Source organism: Tyto alba, unplaced genomic scaffold (genome assembly GCF_018691265.1).
Source record: "Tyto alba isolate M040663 unplaced genomic scaffold, T.alba_DEE_v4.0 Super-Scaffold_38, whole genome shotgun sequence".
Classification (NCBI taxonomy): Eukaryota; Metazoa; Chordata; class Aves; order Strigiformes; family Tytonidae; genus Tyto; species Tyto alba.
This window is the reverse complement of record NW_024881313.1, coordinates 36,839,022-36,858,097: the sequence shown is the minus strand read 5'-3', so window position 1 is coordinate 36,858,097 and position 19,076 is coordinate 36,839,022. Positions and strand designations below refer to the sequence as shown.

Sequence of the window (19,076 nt, the reverse complement as noted above, 5' to 3'; positions counted from 1 at the left end):
TCCAGTTGGAAGCAGTTAGTGCATGAAATTGAAAAATATGAGAGATAAAGAGGCATCTGTGTTTTGGGAATTTTTCCCCAAACATTGATACTGGTCAGATATAGCTCAGCTTGTATTTTTCAACTAGTGTTTGTATCAATGTCTGTTATGTGTTACAGCTCCCTTCCTTAACCTTAAAAAAGTTTTTTTTCTCCATGAATCTGTTTTTCATATGACCACACTGTTTGTCTGTCTATAGCACATCTGATTATATGTAAGTATCTACCTTATAGGTGTCTACATCTGCACTAACCTTGTGGTCTCTTATGATCAGTGGTGATCAGTCAAAACAGTAAATGCAGTCTCAGGTGTATTTTATCTCATCTGGAAGGAGATGTCCAAAGTAGGTTGGATGAATTAGACTTACATTAGACTTACTATTTCTCCTGATCACAAGAGAGATGGATGGGATGACTGGCTGAGATTCGGGCATTTATTCTGTAGGCATGGGAAGAATTCTATTATGGACAACTAAGTGTCTCTTCTCTGCTCCCCACAAACTTTTGAACACTTAACCAGTCTCTCTTCTGTAGCTTTAATAGTGACTTTGAGGACGATAATCTAATTCACAGCAGTTACACATATTGGCACTCAGACAGACACCCTTTCACTTAGGGAGACATTTTGTGTATTTCCAGCCCTGCTTACAGTAATCATACATGGGAATTTATACTGTAGTCTCAAAATGGCAAGAAAAACTTCAGTTGGAACCTGTTCCTTGGGTCTCCAAATCATTCAGCCCTGTGAGATAACCTCAGATCACCAGATTTCCCTAATTTCCGTGTTCACAGACCTCCTTGTTTCAGCACAAAACAAAATAACCAAAACTTGTGTCTTGAAACCTGGAGAGGCAAAACACCACATGCTTTAATAATGGCAATGCACCTTAAACATTCCTGTTGTGAGTGAGTTCGACACCAAGGTTTGAACACCTAATTTTGGAAGATCACTCATCAATCCCAAAAGAAATAATGGAAAGTAGGACCCCTGATAGAAACATGCTACAACAACTGGGATTGCACTTCACACAAGGTGGAAAGATTGAGAAACCACTGCATCACCTGTACCACTGCCTGCTTCCATCATCATTGTATACCTGCAAAGTGAATGTGAAAGAATCTCCCATTGGTATATCATGGATATGAAGAAAGACATAACATGTTTATATAGGTATGTGTGCCACCTTTCACCAGCAAAGGTGTAACTGGCCCAGACCCCATGCAACAAAAAAAAGGGCAATGCAAAATACAGTCATCAGGGAAAGAAAGACAAAGTGATCCTATTTGGTATGCAGAATATCCAGGCTGTTTCTGTTGAGTCTCTAGGCTCAAGATCTCTACTTTGAATGGATTATCAAATGAAGCTAATGTTTTTAAATCCATGTCCTGCACAAACCCATACACTAACTCATATACATCATTTGCCTCACAGTCGTACTAGTGAGGGAGGTGGGAAGTTACACTTGGTTGACCCAGACAATTAAACTTAATGTCTTGGGATGTTCTCACCTTTCTGATTTTAATGCTGGTGTTTGTCTTGGGGGTGATATATTCGCGTACATCCTCACTGCACATCATAGCTACTCCAACTGTGTTGTGCACTGAGACAGTGCAGAATTTGGCTTCTGCTCACCATAATGTGAGGTGTAATGTCTTGGAGCCTCAGTGTTGTGCTTGCTTATTGTCAGCAGTGAGGCCAAGATTCATGTACTTTGCTTGAGAAATCAAGACTGGATGCTTCAGTAGTGCCATTCCTGTGATCTATCACATGCACCCAGACAGACAGGCAGAGCTCTTGTAAATGAAGAGCTGGTAAGGGCATTAAGCTGTAAAGCAAAGGCTATTAAATGAAATCTGCTTTTCACATCTGTAGTAATGTCATATGCAGAGGAAACTCAGTAAAGTAAATGAACGAAAGCAAAACAAGAGATGAATAACTTGTTGACAGCGTGTCAGTTGTCATAAATATTCAGTCATATTCTCAAAAATTAAAGCATGTGATACTTCAGAAAACCCCTACTGACTGCCTCCCAGGCTGAAGAAAGGAGTAGATACTGCTACACAGTCAAACCGAAGCTCATGTAGGAATGCACCTGTGGTTCATGTGTGTAGGGTGTGCACATGTGTATATTTAACTTATGGTCTATTCTCCTCTCCAGTCCATCAGCCATTGGGACAATTTAGACTAAACTTTGTGGCATTTACAATTAGGAAATGAAAGGATTACAAAATCCATTCTCTGTGCTGGGATGATGCAGAAGTCATGCCTTTAATTTGAATTCTGTAAGTGTGTGAAAATACAGATAGATGAGATAAAATTAATCCCTGGTTTTGAAAAATAATTACTGTCAGGATACCGGAGCATCTCTCATGTGAGGAGAGGCTGAGAGGGTTGGGAGTGTTTAGCCTGGGGAGGAGAAGGCTCAGGGGGATCTTATCAATGTTCATAAATATCTTATAGGAGGGTATGAAGAAGGTGGAGCCAGACACTTCTCAGTTATGCCCAGTGACAGGACAGGAGGCAGTGGCACAAGCTGAAACACATGGAATTCCATCCGAACATCAGGAAACACCTTTTTACTGTGAGGGTGGTGGAACTGTAGAAGAGGTTGGCCAGGAAAATTGTGGAGTCTTTATCCTTGGATCTACTCAAAAGCCAACTGAGCACAGCTCGGAGCAACCTGTTTCAGCTAACTGCTTTGAGCAGGGGAATGCACTAGATGATCTCCGGAGGTACTTGTTAAAACATCAGCTATTCTGTGAAAACAGGCTGATCTCCCCAGTCAGCCTAACTGTTCTTCATTTTTCTTGACCACTGGGGAAATCATGTGTTATTTCCCCATGAGGTCAGACCTAGCAAACAGGACACATGCAGAAAACATGTATTCTTCTGCAGCTTCCAAGATGGTTTGGATATCCCAGGGGACAGCCCAAAATTTGGGACAGAATGGGAAACTCTTCTTCTTCATCTGAGTGTGAGTTTCAGCTATAACTTAAGTTGAACTGGGGTTCAAGTTATGTAGCTCAATACTTTAAAAGCTCAAAATAGAACAGAGGAAGAATGTTAATAAAATGCTTCAACCAACTTTTAATTTTTTTAATTTTTTAACTTATTAGATACCATGTTCTTCATCATGAGGCAAATATAATTGTTACTGTAGCAAATATCCTGTCTGGGATTAAGAATTACTGTAGTAATTTCACTGATGGACAGTTGATAAGGGGAAGAACATTAGTAAGATCTAATTAACAATAATAATAAAATCAATGGTGGTTTTTGTTATGTAAAGAACTATCAGAGAACCATGAAGAATATTAATTAGTGCTATTCAGCAGAAGTGTGTTTACATACCCGAATCTAATCAGAACTGTCTTCCTAAATTGTCCTCTTCAATATTCAGGGAGGGTTTGTTTATTCTTTCAGAGGTAAAAATTAAATAAATAAATAAACAAACAAACAAACAATTAAAAAGATAAATTAATCAAAAAGAAAATGGCTTTCATTTCACACAGATGGAATTAAAATCATGATGCACCAAGTAATTTTCAGTGGTTTAGGTTTCTCTTTTTGGTTTTAAAGAAATGTGCAGTGATGATTTTTTTTCAGAACTAATGGCTTATGTTGGATTCAACACAAGAGTTAAGATGACAGGCAGAAAAGTTTACGATATCTCAGCTAAAGTCCCAGTTTGAGCAGTTAGACTGTAAATATGAAATATAACTAATCAAATGCGGACATATGTAGTATCACTGTCAGATGTCTGTCCTCTCACCCTTACACACATGATTAGATGTTAGATTATAGTGTAACAGATCTGGTTTATAGCCTAATGAGATGAATACTGTCCTAGAAAAGCTGCTTTTTTCCCCTCCACTAACTTAAAGAGGAACCTAGAGCATCAAGCTCTCCTGTAGATGCCTGTATTGTAGAAGTCTACCTTTGGCCACAACCTTGATTCCTCAAATTGTGTGAAAGTTTGTATATATACATGATGCTTCACTCAATGCAACCGTGGTCTAATACTGGGCTTCAGATAATAAATGTCAGCATTTTGCTCTTCAGTATGGTCTTACAGTTAAGAAATATTTAAATTCCAAAGAGCAATGAGCAGCCTTTGCCCTGGAACATCATTTATGCTCTACCAGCCCTGTTCCAAATTCTCTGATGACTTTTTGTAGCCCACTAAGTTCTGCCACATGCCTCAGTCTGGTTCTTATTAGTTCCTCAGCTAGATTCCTCTGCCAGAACAGCCAGCTTCCCAGAAACTCCTCTTCTAATAGCTCATGGTTCTCTGAGCTTCAGGCAATATATAACGATTGTCCCAAAATGCCCTTCAAAAACCTCTCTCAAATGTAGGTCTTGAAAGTTCTGGAGAGTTGTGTTTCCTGCCTTGGCATACCTTCTAATTAATTTTTCTTCATATATTTCCATTTCTATAATAACAAAAAAAAAAAATTAAAGAAAAAAATCAGTTTGACTCATTTAAGGCTGCCCCAGGGATTCTTCTCAGATGATAACTTGACTGGAGAAAGTGCCTTATTCCAAGATTTGCTGTCATCACCAAATTTTGGAAGATTAGTTGCAAAATTATCAATTTACAATAATTTGCAGTCAGTACACCAGGGAATAACAGACATGTTTTATATTTATAAAATATTCAAAGTTCTCATTCATTTGGAACTTAAAAGATGTAGTAATTGACTCAAGAAAAGGCAAACAATTGTGTGATGCTGAATTGTATTCCTAGATACCTGCTGCATATCTCAACATTTCTGTACAGTCGGTTCAAGAAGAGCATTTTTCAGTGGTCAAATAGCTCCTTATGTTTCAGCAAGAAAAACGTTTTGGAGAAAGTCTTTGGGGGCATTATGTGATTCAAAAGAATTCTATCTGAATAGCTTATCTCAGTTAATTTGTGTTGAGCTCGTGAGGTCATGTCTTACAGACTGCAACCTCTTTGAGGCAATGAGTATTAGTTCTTGCATGATTGTAAAAGTGCAAATCTGCACCTGTCTCCATGGTCTCCTTGGCTCAGGAGTTACCCTTATTTTCATCTCTGGTGACACTAAGCTTACCTTTTTTCACAAGGCGAACACAGGGAAGGCATAATTTTTGCTGTGTAAATGTGTTGTGTGGTAGCCACAAAAGGGAAGAAAACTCTTAGACCCTTGCACTCCAAAAGCTACTTCCTAAGGGATCCAGAGCTCGAGTGACCTAAACCTTAAGGCATTATGATAGCAGAGTTTTGTCTGCTTAGTGGAACGAGGATCCAGACCATGTGGCTGTATCTGTAATATTAAATTATCTGGATCTGGAATTGCTCCTGGAGCTGGAGTCCAAATAGCACAGAGTAGTTCACATCCATATTATTAAACCCTCTTGGCCTCCAAATCAGGGTAGTTGCAATTTACAGACTACTGGGCATGTCCTCTGGCTCATACTAGCTTCAGATTTGTTCCCCAGGAATAGTTTAGTAGTTGGCTATTGTTTGCTCTGGGCCAAAACCACACCGAGGAAAATGTAGTGGTGTAAATGACTGAGTCCAGACCCAAGCCCGGTTTCTTCATTCTCTAACATAAATATAACTGATTTATTACTCTCAGTTAAGAGAATGAAGTGAATGTCGTTATGGGTTGCTGTGAAGTAACAGGCTTAAGTCTGTTGTATAACACAGCAGGTAGAAAAACACTTATAATTAGCAGACGTGAAAGTCAAGCCAGCACTCAGTCACACATGACATGTCCAGGCTCTCTGCTAGTTTGAGACCCTTCAGTTTATTTGTGGTTTCACTTAACCTGAATTATTTCCTTTTGGTGATGTTGGATCAGGTGTTTGCTGGTTTCAAAGGAAGTCTCTGTACTATATGCTGGATTTGGTGGTCACCAGCTTGGTTCAAAAACAGTGGGATGAACTCCTAGTTTATTCAGTACCTTATTTAGTCAGCATTTCCATGCAACTTGAGACCTCTTTGCTGTAAGTAACAGCCCTTACTTTATGGAATTTGAAGTGTCTCTGAGCACTTCAATAGATAACAGATTTTTTTTCCTTATTCAGAATATTTCTTTCATCCCTTTTTCAGATGCAGCAGAACACATCTTCTGCGTCCTCCTTATGGCAGGTTCTCGCATTTCTTGGAAATATTTACATGGGCAATAGCCAAAAACATAGTGGGAACATGAATGGTCTAATGGAGAGGAAAATGGGGCTCAGATCTGTGCCCAAACAAAAGGTGGCTTTGTAGCAGAAAATTAAATCACTTGCTGGTTATGTATATGATTAAGCAACTTGGGGAATAAGGGAACATCTCTCTATGGTGTCCTTGATATTACAATCAAAAAGAAGTGCATTCTTCTTTATAAATTATTTTCTTATTTGTTTTGTTTCTTACAGATGCTGGTTTGGAAAAGAGCCGGGGAAATATATTGACTACATATATCAAGGGCCAGTGATTCTTGTTCTTCTGGTAAGCATGTCTGTGAGTGGAAGGACACTGCCATCTCCCACTGAGAGATGATTTGATTGGCATCTGTGATGTTCCACATCTACTTTTATGTAAAATAAGCCACAGTCAAGGTCAAACATCTTCAGCTGTTCTCTGAAGCTGCCACAGTAGCTAACACTACAATTCAGAACTGCAGTGATCTGGTTTTGGCTGTTTCCTTGATCTTGGGACATTATTTTCTTCTCCCTCTGTAATGCTGTTTGTCTTCCTTTGTACCATGTTTTGAGATATGGGAAGGCAAAATGTTCAAAAACAGGAGGTGTGTTACCGTATGTGCTCATCCACCTGAGGCTCTTGAGAACTAGGGCAGTTCTGTCAGGCACATTGATTAGAAAAATGTGGTAATCACAGTAAGGAATTACATCTCCTTGTACAGTCATCTACATCTTCTATATCCCCATCATTGCTGTGTATTTGTTTGTTAGCTTTCCTCTTCTTAAGTGTCCTTTTCAGTACCACCTACAGTTAACAGGCTGTTTATCTGTTTATCCAACACTGTCTCCTGTGCCGACGAACAGTAGGCAGAGGAAGAAGGAAGCTCACTCATAAACCATTTTGAACCATCAACTAAGCTTTCCCAGAAAATACTGGATGTGGATGGAAAAGGTCAATGCTATTAGAAAGGAAAATGATGAAAAACCCAACTGTATTCTTCCACTCCTTTGTGGTAAAAAACACCTGGGAAGAAGGCAGATGTCCTAACAGAGAATTCAGAGGGCTCAATGGGGGCCCCTCTCTTAGGGAACCAAGACTTGCTATAGCTGCCTCTTATGCCACTCCAACACCCATGGGGAAGGTGCAAATGCTCCAGAACAGGCAGCCACTGGCAGATTTTTCAAGGCTAAGAAGCCCTTCGCTCTCACCTTGTCAGTGCTGTGCCTTTCACATGATTGAGCAAGAAAAAAGTTTCTCTGTTGTTTAGGAAGCAAGCTACTACTCCGAATGTTTCCTAGCCTGAAATAAGGAGAGTTAATTTCTGTGTTAATTGGTAAGATGCAGCAAACAGATCATATTGTGTGTAGCCAAAAAGAGAAAAAACATAGTAGGAGTCTGGTTTTATATAAGAATTCTTTTCTTCATGTTCTAAAGAGAGAAATACAATTGTGTGATACACACAATATAATTGCGTATCACCAAGGGAGCCATCCCAAAAACACAAACAACGTCACAGTAAATTGACTCACTGATGCAGAGACTAACTCACAAACAAATCCTATTTAGACAACACAGAGTAGCAGGTTTGCAATACTTTGAGCATTTAGTTTTCACATCGTTGCCTAGAATTCTGCGAATCTACCATAACCCCTTTAGTCAACAAGATCTGTAATATCCTTGGATAACATCTCTGGCAGATACCATAGGTAGTTTAGAATCATGAAAATAGCTTTATTCTCCCCAGAACAGCACTTTCTACTTAAAGACCCCAAAGAGCCACTGAAAACGGAGGTACAGTTGGAGGCTGCTGCTTTATTTACAGGTCATTATATCTGCCTTTAATTTAGAGCAGCCTTGAGACCCCTCTAAACTGAGCCAATAACCATACTGCCCTGAACTGACATTGTGTGTTGAACCTTTCTACATTGACCTGAACTTGAGCTCTAATTAAACCACTAATGAGATAACAACAGTAATTGCAGGGGGGGGTGGAAAGCAGCTGATACAATTTAGAGAAGTAACATAAGGGCAGGCCCTTCCTTCCTTCTTATGATTACTCTTATCAGAAAGTGCTGCTGGGTGAGTAAAAGAGGTTTCTGGAAATATAATCTAAAAGGCAGATCTGAAAATTCCTGTTACAATACACCCCTGATGGCTAAAATGAGCCCCACCCTTTTAATTTTTTTTTAACTGACAGTTGAGTCTTGTGTTTATAATTAAAATATACAGCTCTGAAGTGTGTTAAAGCAAATTAGCAGGCTCATTTTTTTGATCCTTATGCAAATAAAACCAAATTGTTCATAATGACTCAAACATTCCTTATTACTATTGGAGTTACTGACCCTTTCAAGGGTGCTGTGAGAAATGTTGTATTAAGGGCGCTGAAGTTTGACATCTCCCATGTACTTGGGGCAATAGAGTCAGACATCACCCCTCAGTATGCTTCTGCCTTAACATAGATGGGGACAAAGTGTTGCTTTATTCTTCCCTCCAGTGAACAGTGGTCACCAGAAATGGAAGACGCAAAGATTTCAAAAATAATACAACTCTGTGACCTCTTTCAGTCACAACTAATGAGTTGAACTAATGAAGAATTGAAATGTTCAGCTGAGGTTCATGTTTTATGAAGGAGCATACAGGGTAATTCTGTGAGAGAATAATCCCAGTGTACTGCTGGAAATAAAAAGACATGAATGTTACTAGAATAAATTAATGTTACTTCCAAAAGTGGGCTCACGCTAAAAGCTAAAAGCCTAAAAGCTGTATCAAATTACGGTTCCTGTCTGCATGCAAGCACTCAGCCTGTGACAGTTAAAATTGGTTTCACCCACTTTAGTTAGTTAAGAGCCAAGTGCCCAGTGTACAGCTCAGATGAATTTTGGTTACTTGTTAGACAAAGGTAGCATCGCTATGTGTTCAAGAGGCTTCATTATACCAGCCAGTGGCAATATGATTAGACTGCTCTTCTTGGTAACTATTCTTAGTTCCAGAGGGAAAAAACCTGCTTCTAAAGATGCCAAGTCTCTTTAATAGATAGGAGGATTTTTGACTGTCAAAAATTATTTCCACTGGTTTTGATTTCTCATTTTCTTGTCTCTATGCATTGAACTGCTGCAGCATAACACCAAGAAACAGGTCATGTAGGCATTCTAACCCTCACTGGGAAATAAAAGATAGGCCAAAAATAAAGCCCTTTGATCATAGTAGCAGTCCTCAAGTCCATCTTTAAACCGTATAATTCTCTGTTATATCTCAGGGTACAAAAACATTGAACGATGCAGTAGATTCGTTTGATTGCTTTCCTACTTGTCTTTAGAAGAAACTTGAACGTTGACTTGAGCTGAAAACGGGGGAACAATTTCAGACACAATTTCTGAGGCAAAGGAGACTATATATAAATACTGATCTTGAATATTGAGTGAGTAACTTGAGGGGGGGGATTGACAAAAAAATATGAGGAAGAAAATGCAGGTAATCATCCTTCTTTGTTTCATTCCTGAATAAATTTGGGCTTGAACATATCCCTGGAGAGATCTAACCATTTAGTACCTCATATGCTTTGAATTTCAATTTATGTTAGCACTAGAAAAATGCACTCTGGTAGGTATTTTTTCTTCAAATTAGTGGGTTTTTTTGAATTCTGGTATCTTTCCTCAGAATGGAACAACCAACTTTTAATCATACATCCCTCTCTGAAGGTAAAAAAGGGGAAAAGGGTTGTAAATATATGCTAGGGAAATGAGATTCAACCCGATTTTATTAAGAAAGATGCATTTCTTATGTGCACCTTTAAATGTGGTCCCTGTCCAAGAACTGATGAACCATGAAAACGCAGCAAGATCAGAGGATGAACCTCAGAAAACAGGCATCAGAGTCAGTTGACTGAGCTGTTTTTTTTTTTTCAGTACTTACTGTTGTGAACTGACCTCAGATATGAACTGCTCTGCAACATTTTTCAGAGCTAAAATTGTATTAAATCTTCAGTTTTTCAAGCAGGCAGATCAAATATTTAGTGTTTTTCAAACCTTATATTCAGCGTTAATAGATTTTTCACTTGTGCTTGATAAATGAACAGTTTTCTAACCTCTGATTTTTGGGTCTCATTGAAAATAATTCACCACAATCAATTAGATGCTGGCATAAGGGGAGTTCACGTCTGTCTCTGCCTTCATCAGCTGTTGACTTTGGAACAAGTTATATTGCTACTCTAGGTCTCAGTTTCCCCAGCTATAAAGCAAGCTTGATGATACTTACCTTTCTTTGTAAAATGCTTTGAGATCCCTGGAAGACAAGTGATGTAGAAGAGTTAAGTGTCCTTAAGAAGATGGGCTCATCCTTGTTGCAGTGTGGAATTTTGCTTGAGAGACAGCTGGCATGTACCGGAGTGGTCGTTATGATGTGCTAATCATTAACAGCGTAGCATCTCTGTGGTGGCAAGATCAAAACTTGCCCCAATACTCAAGGTGTGACCACAAAAATGGATTTTTATAGCAGCATCCTGTTTTCTTTTATTTTCTTCTTCTTTCTCAGTAATTCCAAATATCTTTTGTTTCCTTTCTTGAGTACCACTGGGAACTGAGATTAAGTTTTCAGGGAGCTAGCTAGCGTAGTTCCAACATTTCTTTTGTGAATGAAAATACACAGAGCTCATAACTCTTCATGTAAGGTTAAGATTGCTTTACTTCTCCATTGTGTTACCGTTATATCATGGGATTTCATGTGCAATGTTATTGCCTGGTCACTTAGTATTGTGAGTCCCTATACAGCTCTTTGCAATCAGCCTTTATTTTTGCTATCCTGAGTAGCTTTGTGTCACTAAAAATCTTCCAGCCTGCTCTTTATAGATCTTTTATAGATCAGTAAGGTCTATGTAAAACAGCATAGACCTACTGGTAGCCTCTCTCTATTGAGAAAAGACTAAATATATATATTCCTACCCTTTCTTTCTTGTATTTCTATGCATAATGCTCTTCCCTCCAAACCTCTAACAGCCAAATTTCTGTAGGAGGCTTTGGAGAAACAAATTTGAATTTTTTATAAACCTGGGTAGACTGTCTGCTGGATGTCCCTTGTCACCATGATGACTGTTTCAGAGGACATCACAAACCATGTAATTCTTCCCCTTTACACCTTATTTCTACAAATGATCTTCTTTACAGTACTTGTGAAGAATTTGTCCAACTCAAGCTCAGCTTCAGATTGTGGGATATTATGACACGTTATATATAGCAATCACTGGCTGATGTTCTGGAAGACCATATCATGGAGAAAGTTTCAGTAAATATCCGAGTTTGTTTAGTTTTTCAAAGCCAAGACTGTGGAAAGATATGGTGGTTTCCATAAGTACATCACAGAGGAGAGTGGATGCACTTCAGCTTACTATTATTATTGACAAAAAGGAAATTGTCATAAGTGACCATTAATATATTTAAGCTAAATTAACAAAACTTCTAGCATTCATAGAAGTAGACTTCATTAGCTTTTTTCCAATAGAAGTAAAGGAATAGTAACAACTTATTTAATATTGCCCACTTGTGCAAAGGATGTTTTCATACAACTGTACAGTAACTATAGGACGTGACTCAATAATTCTTCCTATCCCGTGTCCTTGTTTATCAGTGTAATGATACTGTACAGTTTTTATACATTAATTTTTTTCTTGGAATGCGCTGCACTCTGTTTTTGCAGGATTATCCTAACATCACATAGGCATTTACACTTATGAAGAGCAGAGCTCTCTTTCTGCCATCCTGTTACATGCATCTTTATCCAATATGTATTTCAAAGTATTGCAGGTAGGGGAAATGGGTTTCTTAAGCAACTTACCCAATATTTATGGAATCCATTCCTTTCTGATATCATCTAATAGATAAAATTTGTAGTGCATCTTAGTCTTGATCTTCATTTTCTTTTGCTTGACTGTAAAGCTCCACTCAAAATTTTGCAGTCCACATTGCTAAAGTTCTTTTCTTTTGATCTTCTAAAAAAGTTGTAAAGGTTTGTTCACTTCCCATTTTATATATAGAAGCATTGCACCTATGTATGTATCCGTATGTGTTTCATTTTTGTTTTGTGTTTTGTTTTGTTTTGTTTTGTTTTTTTCTGAAAACATTCCCTGGTTCTGTGCAAGCATCTTCCTTGATGATATAATTGCTCCTCTGAATATTTTCTTCATTTCTGCTGACTCTCTTCACATTTATGCTTCTGCTTCTGCATTGTTCTGTTCAGAGACTGAGAATTTTTTTTTGTTATTATTGATATGTATTTTACATTTTCCCTTCTTCTTCCTATCTGACTGACCTGTGGTTTTTTTTCAACCAGTGGATGGCTGATTAATTTATTTTTCCTATTGATTTTTTAAAATTTCTTTCTCTCGACAGATTCCCAGGTCTTCTATTGCTAACCAGGTTGTAGTTCATGACCTGCAAACTGTTGACATCGCTGAGTTTTTCTTACAATACATTTATCATAATTTTCACTGGTTTGTGAGCATGCTGTCATAGCTACACACAGGATAATATGCTAATTTGATTACAATCCATCCAGAATTTATCTCCAGTTCTGCCAATTACTATTACTGTCTTCCTGTTGTTCCCATTTTGTAGCTGTGGAGTCAATAATGTCAAACAAGGTGTCCAATACCATGTACACTTCTATAATGTCTCTTTCTTTCTATAATTTTTAATTCTGTTCCACAGTCAGTAAGGAACTCATATGACCAACAGCAGTTGCCCAGAAACCTTTCTCCAAAATTCATCCTGTCAAGTCTTACTCAGAATACTTTCCAGATAGGAAGTGACATTTCATCAGCAAGTTGCTGGATTGTTCCTCTTTGGAGGAAGACTCTCTTTTGAGTCCTCTCTTGTGGTTCTTACTGTCAACACACGGCAACTTGAACCTGCCCAGCCTGGGAAACTTCCAGGTGGGCTATTCACAGGAGGGTGCCCATGTTTTAGGCTGTCATGTCATCTTGGTCATTGTCAGTGGGCTGGTGTGATGAGGTGGTTGTCGAGGGGCTATCACTCCCTCCAGGCAAGAGCTCCCTGTGTGCCATTGTTATTTTTGCAAGGGTATGTGTTTACTGGTGGTGCAACATTTGGTGTGTTCCTGGTTCATCAGGAGAAATAGTTGGAGAGGAGCCCTCTTGAGTCACATGTGACTAGAGACCCCATGGTGGTTGACTGAGTGACCTGCAGTATCTTTCTTTAACAAAGCTTCTTGAAAACAGAATGTTTCAGGAAAGTCAGAAGGACCAGCACAGTAGTAAGAGGATCACAGGTGGGATTATAAGATTGGTAAAGAGGCTGTGGACATGCATGATGCAGGGCTCTAGTGAGGAAATGGTGTGATCCCAACAAGGACTGGAATTGTGTTTGGACTTGGGTTTAGGTGACAGTGTGGGCAAAGGAAAGGCTCTGTGTGCTGATGTGTAACACAGGCATTACGTAAGGAAGGCATCTGCTCATTTACTACTGTCTCCCTTCCCCACCAAAACACAACTCCATCCCACACAATCTTCAGGATGTGTATAGTCTTGCCTTGCTTGCCTGAACAGTTGGTCTTTCACTGCTGCTCTAGGAAGTCTCTTCCACAGTCTCCCCAATCATGACCATCAGCCGCATTAAGCCTCGCTCTTCTTAATCACGTCTCATTATTCCTGATCAGATAGCATTTTCCAGCACTTTGCTCTATGCCAAAAAGAGTCATTGTGGTTCCTATGACCTGTGAAAGGGAAATTTTTGTGATAAAAATCCCTGTCTGAGAATCATGTCAGGACAGTATGACAGAAAATTAAAATGAGGCCTTAATAAACTGGCAGATTATTCATTTGAGGTCAGGATGACAGTATAATGCTTCAGCTAAAATGACTGCTCTTATGCCAATTTGGGTTAATCCTGGGGTGGATTTTACCACACTGCATAAAAATGCAAAGTCTAGGTAGAATAATATTTACATTTCCTGGGAGTGAAGTGGAGCAAACATTCTAGGAAACACAGAAGTACAAGCTTTCTGTGAAGCATAAAGTAAGAAGCCCAGCAGAAATGAGCAAAATAAATGCTAGTTGCCCATTAAACTCTCAAAAGAGAGAGCTTAATGACTTCCCATTTAAACTCCTGATCTTAAAGAAAATTGCAAAGAAGCCTTCCCAGTCAGTGTTCCCTCTTTTGTGCATCTTGGAATATTTTGGCTTTTTCATCTTACAAAAGGAGATAAATTTCCTCTCAAATTAAGTTTGGGTTTTATGACAGAAAATTTTTATAATCAGAATCTTTCACTGAAAAGTTTCCTTTGGTTCAAAAGAACTTCTGGGTTTGTATGTTCAGATTGTAATTGATCAGTGCCAAAACAGATGGTCCAAATGCTTTTTGGATCACTGGCTTATAACTCCATTTTGGGGCTCTGAATTTTCATCTCAATTTAGAAATGGAAACACTAAACTTCCAAAGCCCTGGCAAGATATGCAAACTACTTCTTTCCCATCTGTAGTTGGAGAGGGTCTTATTCCAACAATAAAGATATTCTTAGCACATCATAAACAAAAGTAAGAGAATAAGAAATAAGCTGTTTTATTCTTTCTTCAATACCTTGCCTTTGGTTCATTGTATCTATCAAAAAATATCAAGGGAAAAATCCTTAGTTCTATTTTTCATTGTGAAGCAGAAAACATGTATAACCAGAAATGAATAAAAATATTAACTGAGATTAAAGATAAATAAAAAGGATGCACTGCCTGTCATCATTACTTCTCTTAAATATCCATTTATCAGTATCCATTTGTGGAACTGATGTGTGGGTTTTGTTAGAGCTGTCCAGTTCTGACATAAATTAATTTGTTGACATAGAGATCCAATAGTAACAAGAAAGTCCTTGACAAATAATTGTGTACTTTGCTAGATACAGTACAGAGGCTCTTTTCTAGGAAAAGTCACTTTGCAGTAGTAAGATCTTTCTTCCTTTGAAACACTACTATATATATGTAAGGAATAAACACCAGAGGCTTCATCATCTTTGCTTGTAAATCAGAATCAATCTGGTAGTCGCTAGAACTGTATGGATTCTTTCCAGCTGAGAAAATAGCTCCATTTTCATTTCAGAGACTTCAGCTTTTGCAGGCTGTGTGCAGCAGTCTGTTCTCTATTTGATTCCCAGATTGTGTCTTCTGTCCTGAATGAACTCAAGCTATCATCCCTATGAACTGTGGTATCAGGCCCATTATGGACAAATGGACAATAAAAACCCATCTTATTACGTGGTGAAAATTGATCTTCAGATTAGACCTCTTTGAGTGCTACTAAAAGATACTACCGAGCCAAATATCTTTCTGAAATCAAGGAGTGTTCTTTTAAAAGAAATCATTAAAATTGAACACACTGAAATGTGTTTGTAGAAGGCAAAACCAGAAACAAGTATTTTGATGTTACCACATCTACATCTTTTGCCTTGGAATGTTTTGCTTGCTAAGATCTGCCTTAGAAAGGTTATCTTATTCAAGTCTTAAAGATCTTCCAGAGAAACCTTAATAGAGATTAAAGGGAATCCTTGATGTTGGTGTCCCAAAACATTTTTTCAGCTTTCATATAATATGATGTCACAGATCCTCAGTAGGTACAGCCACATTCATTCAGCTGAAACTCAGGTGGGATACCCCTAGACAATCTGAAGATAACTGGATGATTTGTGTGGGCAGCTGGTTCAAGTCCAAGCAGTATTTATCCAAAAACACTCATTTAAAATATGTCAAATGAACCACTGTTGAAAAGTGCCTGTTTCTCTCCACTGCATATAAATAGAGCATGGGATAACCAGCTACCTAGCAGTAATCTAAAATGAAATAATGCCAATCCAACTCAGTTCCTTATGTTTTTACTCTTCTCATCCTCACTGTAAAGTGTGATGGAATTGCTTTATAGGCAATGCCAAGTCACTCCACTTTTCTCTCTTAGGTAGCTAATCTAGAATGGGGAAGAATTACATATTCTTTTTACTGAAGAAGCCTGTGGGATGAAGCCAGGAACAGGAGCTTTGTGTGTAACAAGCCAAAAGCTTCACTTGTGTCCTGTCCTGATGCAGTGACAGCTGTGGAAAGTAGCCCTGTGAGAAAGTAGAAAACCAAGCCTTGAAAGATCTGCATACATTATTCATAGATTCTAAAGCCAGGAGGAGATGTGAATGATTTTTCTAACCTTACTTTATGCATAAAAAAGTCCATAGGATTATCTTGATTGACCGATCCTCTTTGCATCCCAGCCATCATTTCTTGGGCTGATATATGTGACTCATTTTTCCAATACCTTCCAGCCAGCCCAGGATGCTCTACTTGCCCCTGTCCCATTTATCAGTCCTTTTTAAAAAAACAGACTCTGGTTTGAAGGGAAATACAGACCAAATTTTGGTGTTACTTTTTTCCATCCTTCTCTTGGAATGGGTTTCTCTTCGTTTTTCAGGCAAATTTATTTTCTTTTAAAATTTTTTTCCCTCCTCGTGAACTTCTAAAGTGTAGTATTCAATGACACTGGTGCTGTAAAGATGAAACCAAGAGGAAATCAAATTAATGGACTAGGCCCGTTCAGGGAGGAAAAGCTCACTGAGGCAGAGAGATGAGTCTTTAATGCCTGTCTCAAAAAGTCCTCAGAGTTGCCTGTTGCTGAAAGCTAAGACTGTACTTGGGCTGTGTCATTGACTATTTGTCCTCACACTCTTTCTTTACATATCAGGGTATTCATGGTGATCAGATGTCTGGGTATCAGGTCTGACATTTGTCCTTAGGTGACTACCAGGGCTTTAAAAGGCATTTTAAATTCATTTATTAAATGTTAAAAAAGTTGAATTGTGTGAGTAAACGTCAGATCTGGAGTTTGGGCCACTTTAAACTTGACACTCTCCCTAAAAATCCAGAGGAGTTTAGATCCAGGTTTGCTTTTTACAGAATAGCCATTTGTGAAGATCAGAACAGAAAATAAAATTCCCGGGTCTGAGTTTGTTTCCACAGTTAGGTAAGGTGGATTTGGGGATCAGTGTTTCTGGAGCCTTGAGTGAGCAGTGGGACAGATTTTCTGTAAATTACAGTTATTAATGCAGCACCAAAGTGCCAATGGGTTAATGCAATCAACCATTAGACAAAGAAGTGGTCATATGTTCCTTCATGCTTTTCTAAAAATCAGCGTGACTTTGTGTTCACAGCTGGTCCACTGGGAAACGTTAAGACTATGAAGATAGGATTTATTTAATCTAACTCAAGGAAGAGGTCTTTTTGCCTAAACATAGGTGCATGGTACCTTTTCAGATGCTCTGTCAGCCCCACATGGGTCTGGCAGAGATGATACAGATCCTCTAGAAAGCCCATGCAGTTCTGAAGTAGTAGTTTGAGGTCAGGCAGGACACACCATGGCACCAAAAACGGCTCTCAGTGACTGTGTTTAGACAACTAAATGCAACCCTGTAATACAGCCCTATAATATAAGCCCTCCTAACAGATCTGTCTATTCATAAAGTCACATAAAGAGGCTCTTTAAAGTGGGGAGAGTTATCTCATGCTGAAGTAAACATTTCAGACAGGAGGAACTAAAATGTAAAAGTAGCTATTTTTCTCCATCAGTTATTAAAGGAGATGGCAGTAGTTAACTCAGGGGTAGAAATCTACCTTAGTCCTCTTTACAAGAGTACTCAGTTTTATTGCAGTCATGAGACCTAAAGCATCCTCTCCAGAATCTGAAAAATTGCACAGCAAAGGAGAACTTTGGGAGAAAGTTAGAAGGAAACCAGTATAACAATAAAATGTTTGCATGACCATCCACCTTGTTGACAAGTACATGACTACAGACATTAATGGAAGGGGCAGGGTCACTCTGAAAAGCAGACTTGAGATTATTGAGTACAGCCCTGGGTGGATTCTAGTGTCTGTCTTCAGATCCACTGACTTGAACACTGCCCAGGTGACTAAGGATATGCAGCATATTCAATGCAGGAACTAGGAAAAGGACTCAGGGTGAGTGGCCAATGCCTCTGTTCTGGCCTTAATGTTCCTCTCTCCTATAAAATATTATAGAAATAACATCCCTAGCAGGCTTTCCTCTGATACCTGGGAAGCTTGTTTGCCTTCCTGTTGCTGCTGTAGTTGTGGTCTCTTGCCAGCCCTGTGTCACATGTACCAGTGCCAACAAGCCCTAGCTTTGCAAGAGAACCTCAAATGCTACTGCGGTCTGTGCTTGGGTGGCTGAATTGTCTCCCTGAATGTGGCCTCCATTGGGATGCTCAACTTTTGGTGGTACCCAACAGACAGTGAGCTTCAACTGAGACAGTCGATATTACTGCTGCCAGCCAGATGAGCAAGCCAGCTGTGACCAGGGATCAGTGCAAACATACATGAAAGTCTAGGTGAGAAGTATTAATACATCCTTTCTGTATGTCATCACTGGTTTCTTTCTGTAACCCTTGGATAGGGGGAACTTAGAGGAAAGAGTGTGAGAATTAAAAAAAAAATATTTATATAGACTAAGAGTATTTCTAGTGAAGTAACTCCCAAACTTTTCAGCTAGCAATTCTCCTTCTGGACTGATGAATCACAATTCTGCAATTTAATTTCAGAGAAGATCAAAATTCCTAATTTTTCTGATGCAGCCTGTGGCAATTTGAATTTCCAGTTCCCTGCTGTCACATCAAAGTAGGACTCATGGAACTTGAAATGCTTTCTCTAGTCTAGTTCATCATGTTAATCCCACGTGACTAGTCCTGCTTATATTTGGAATTTGCCCTTGCCTAAGAGTCTATAATTCCATCTGGCACCTTCCATTATGATTGCAAAAGTGACAAGTTTTGGATTGGTGCCTTTTTTGCATCCTTAATAGAAGTAACCCAAACCTGCCTCTGAGCTGATGAACCT

General features: G+C 38.8%; 1 protein-coding gene across 2 annotated transcripts in view; it reads left to right on the top strand.

The window, feature by feature from the left end:
* The window catches only part of CRHR2 (corticotropin releasing hormone receptor 2), a 163,809-nt gene that overhangs the window by 121,622 nt on the left and 23,111 nt on the right, over positions 1-19,076 (top strand). For both annotated transcript variants that reach the window (XM_042802229.1, XM_033002880.2), the window contains one exon: positions 6,430-6,502. In XM_042802229.1, the coding sequence (XP_042658163.1) occupies positions 6,430-6,502 (73 nt within the window). The remainder of the gene's footprint in view (positions 1-6,429; positions 6,503-19,076) is intronic.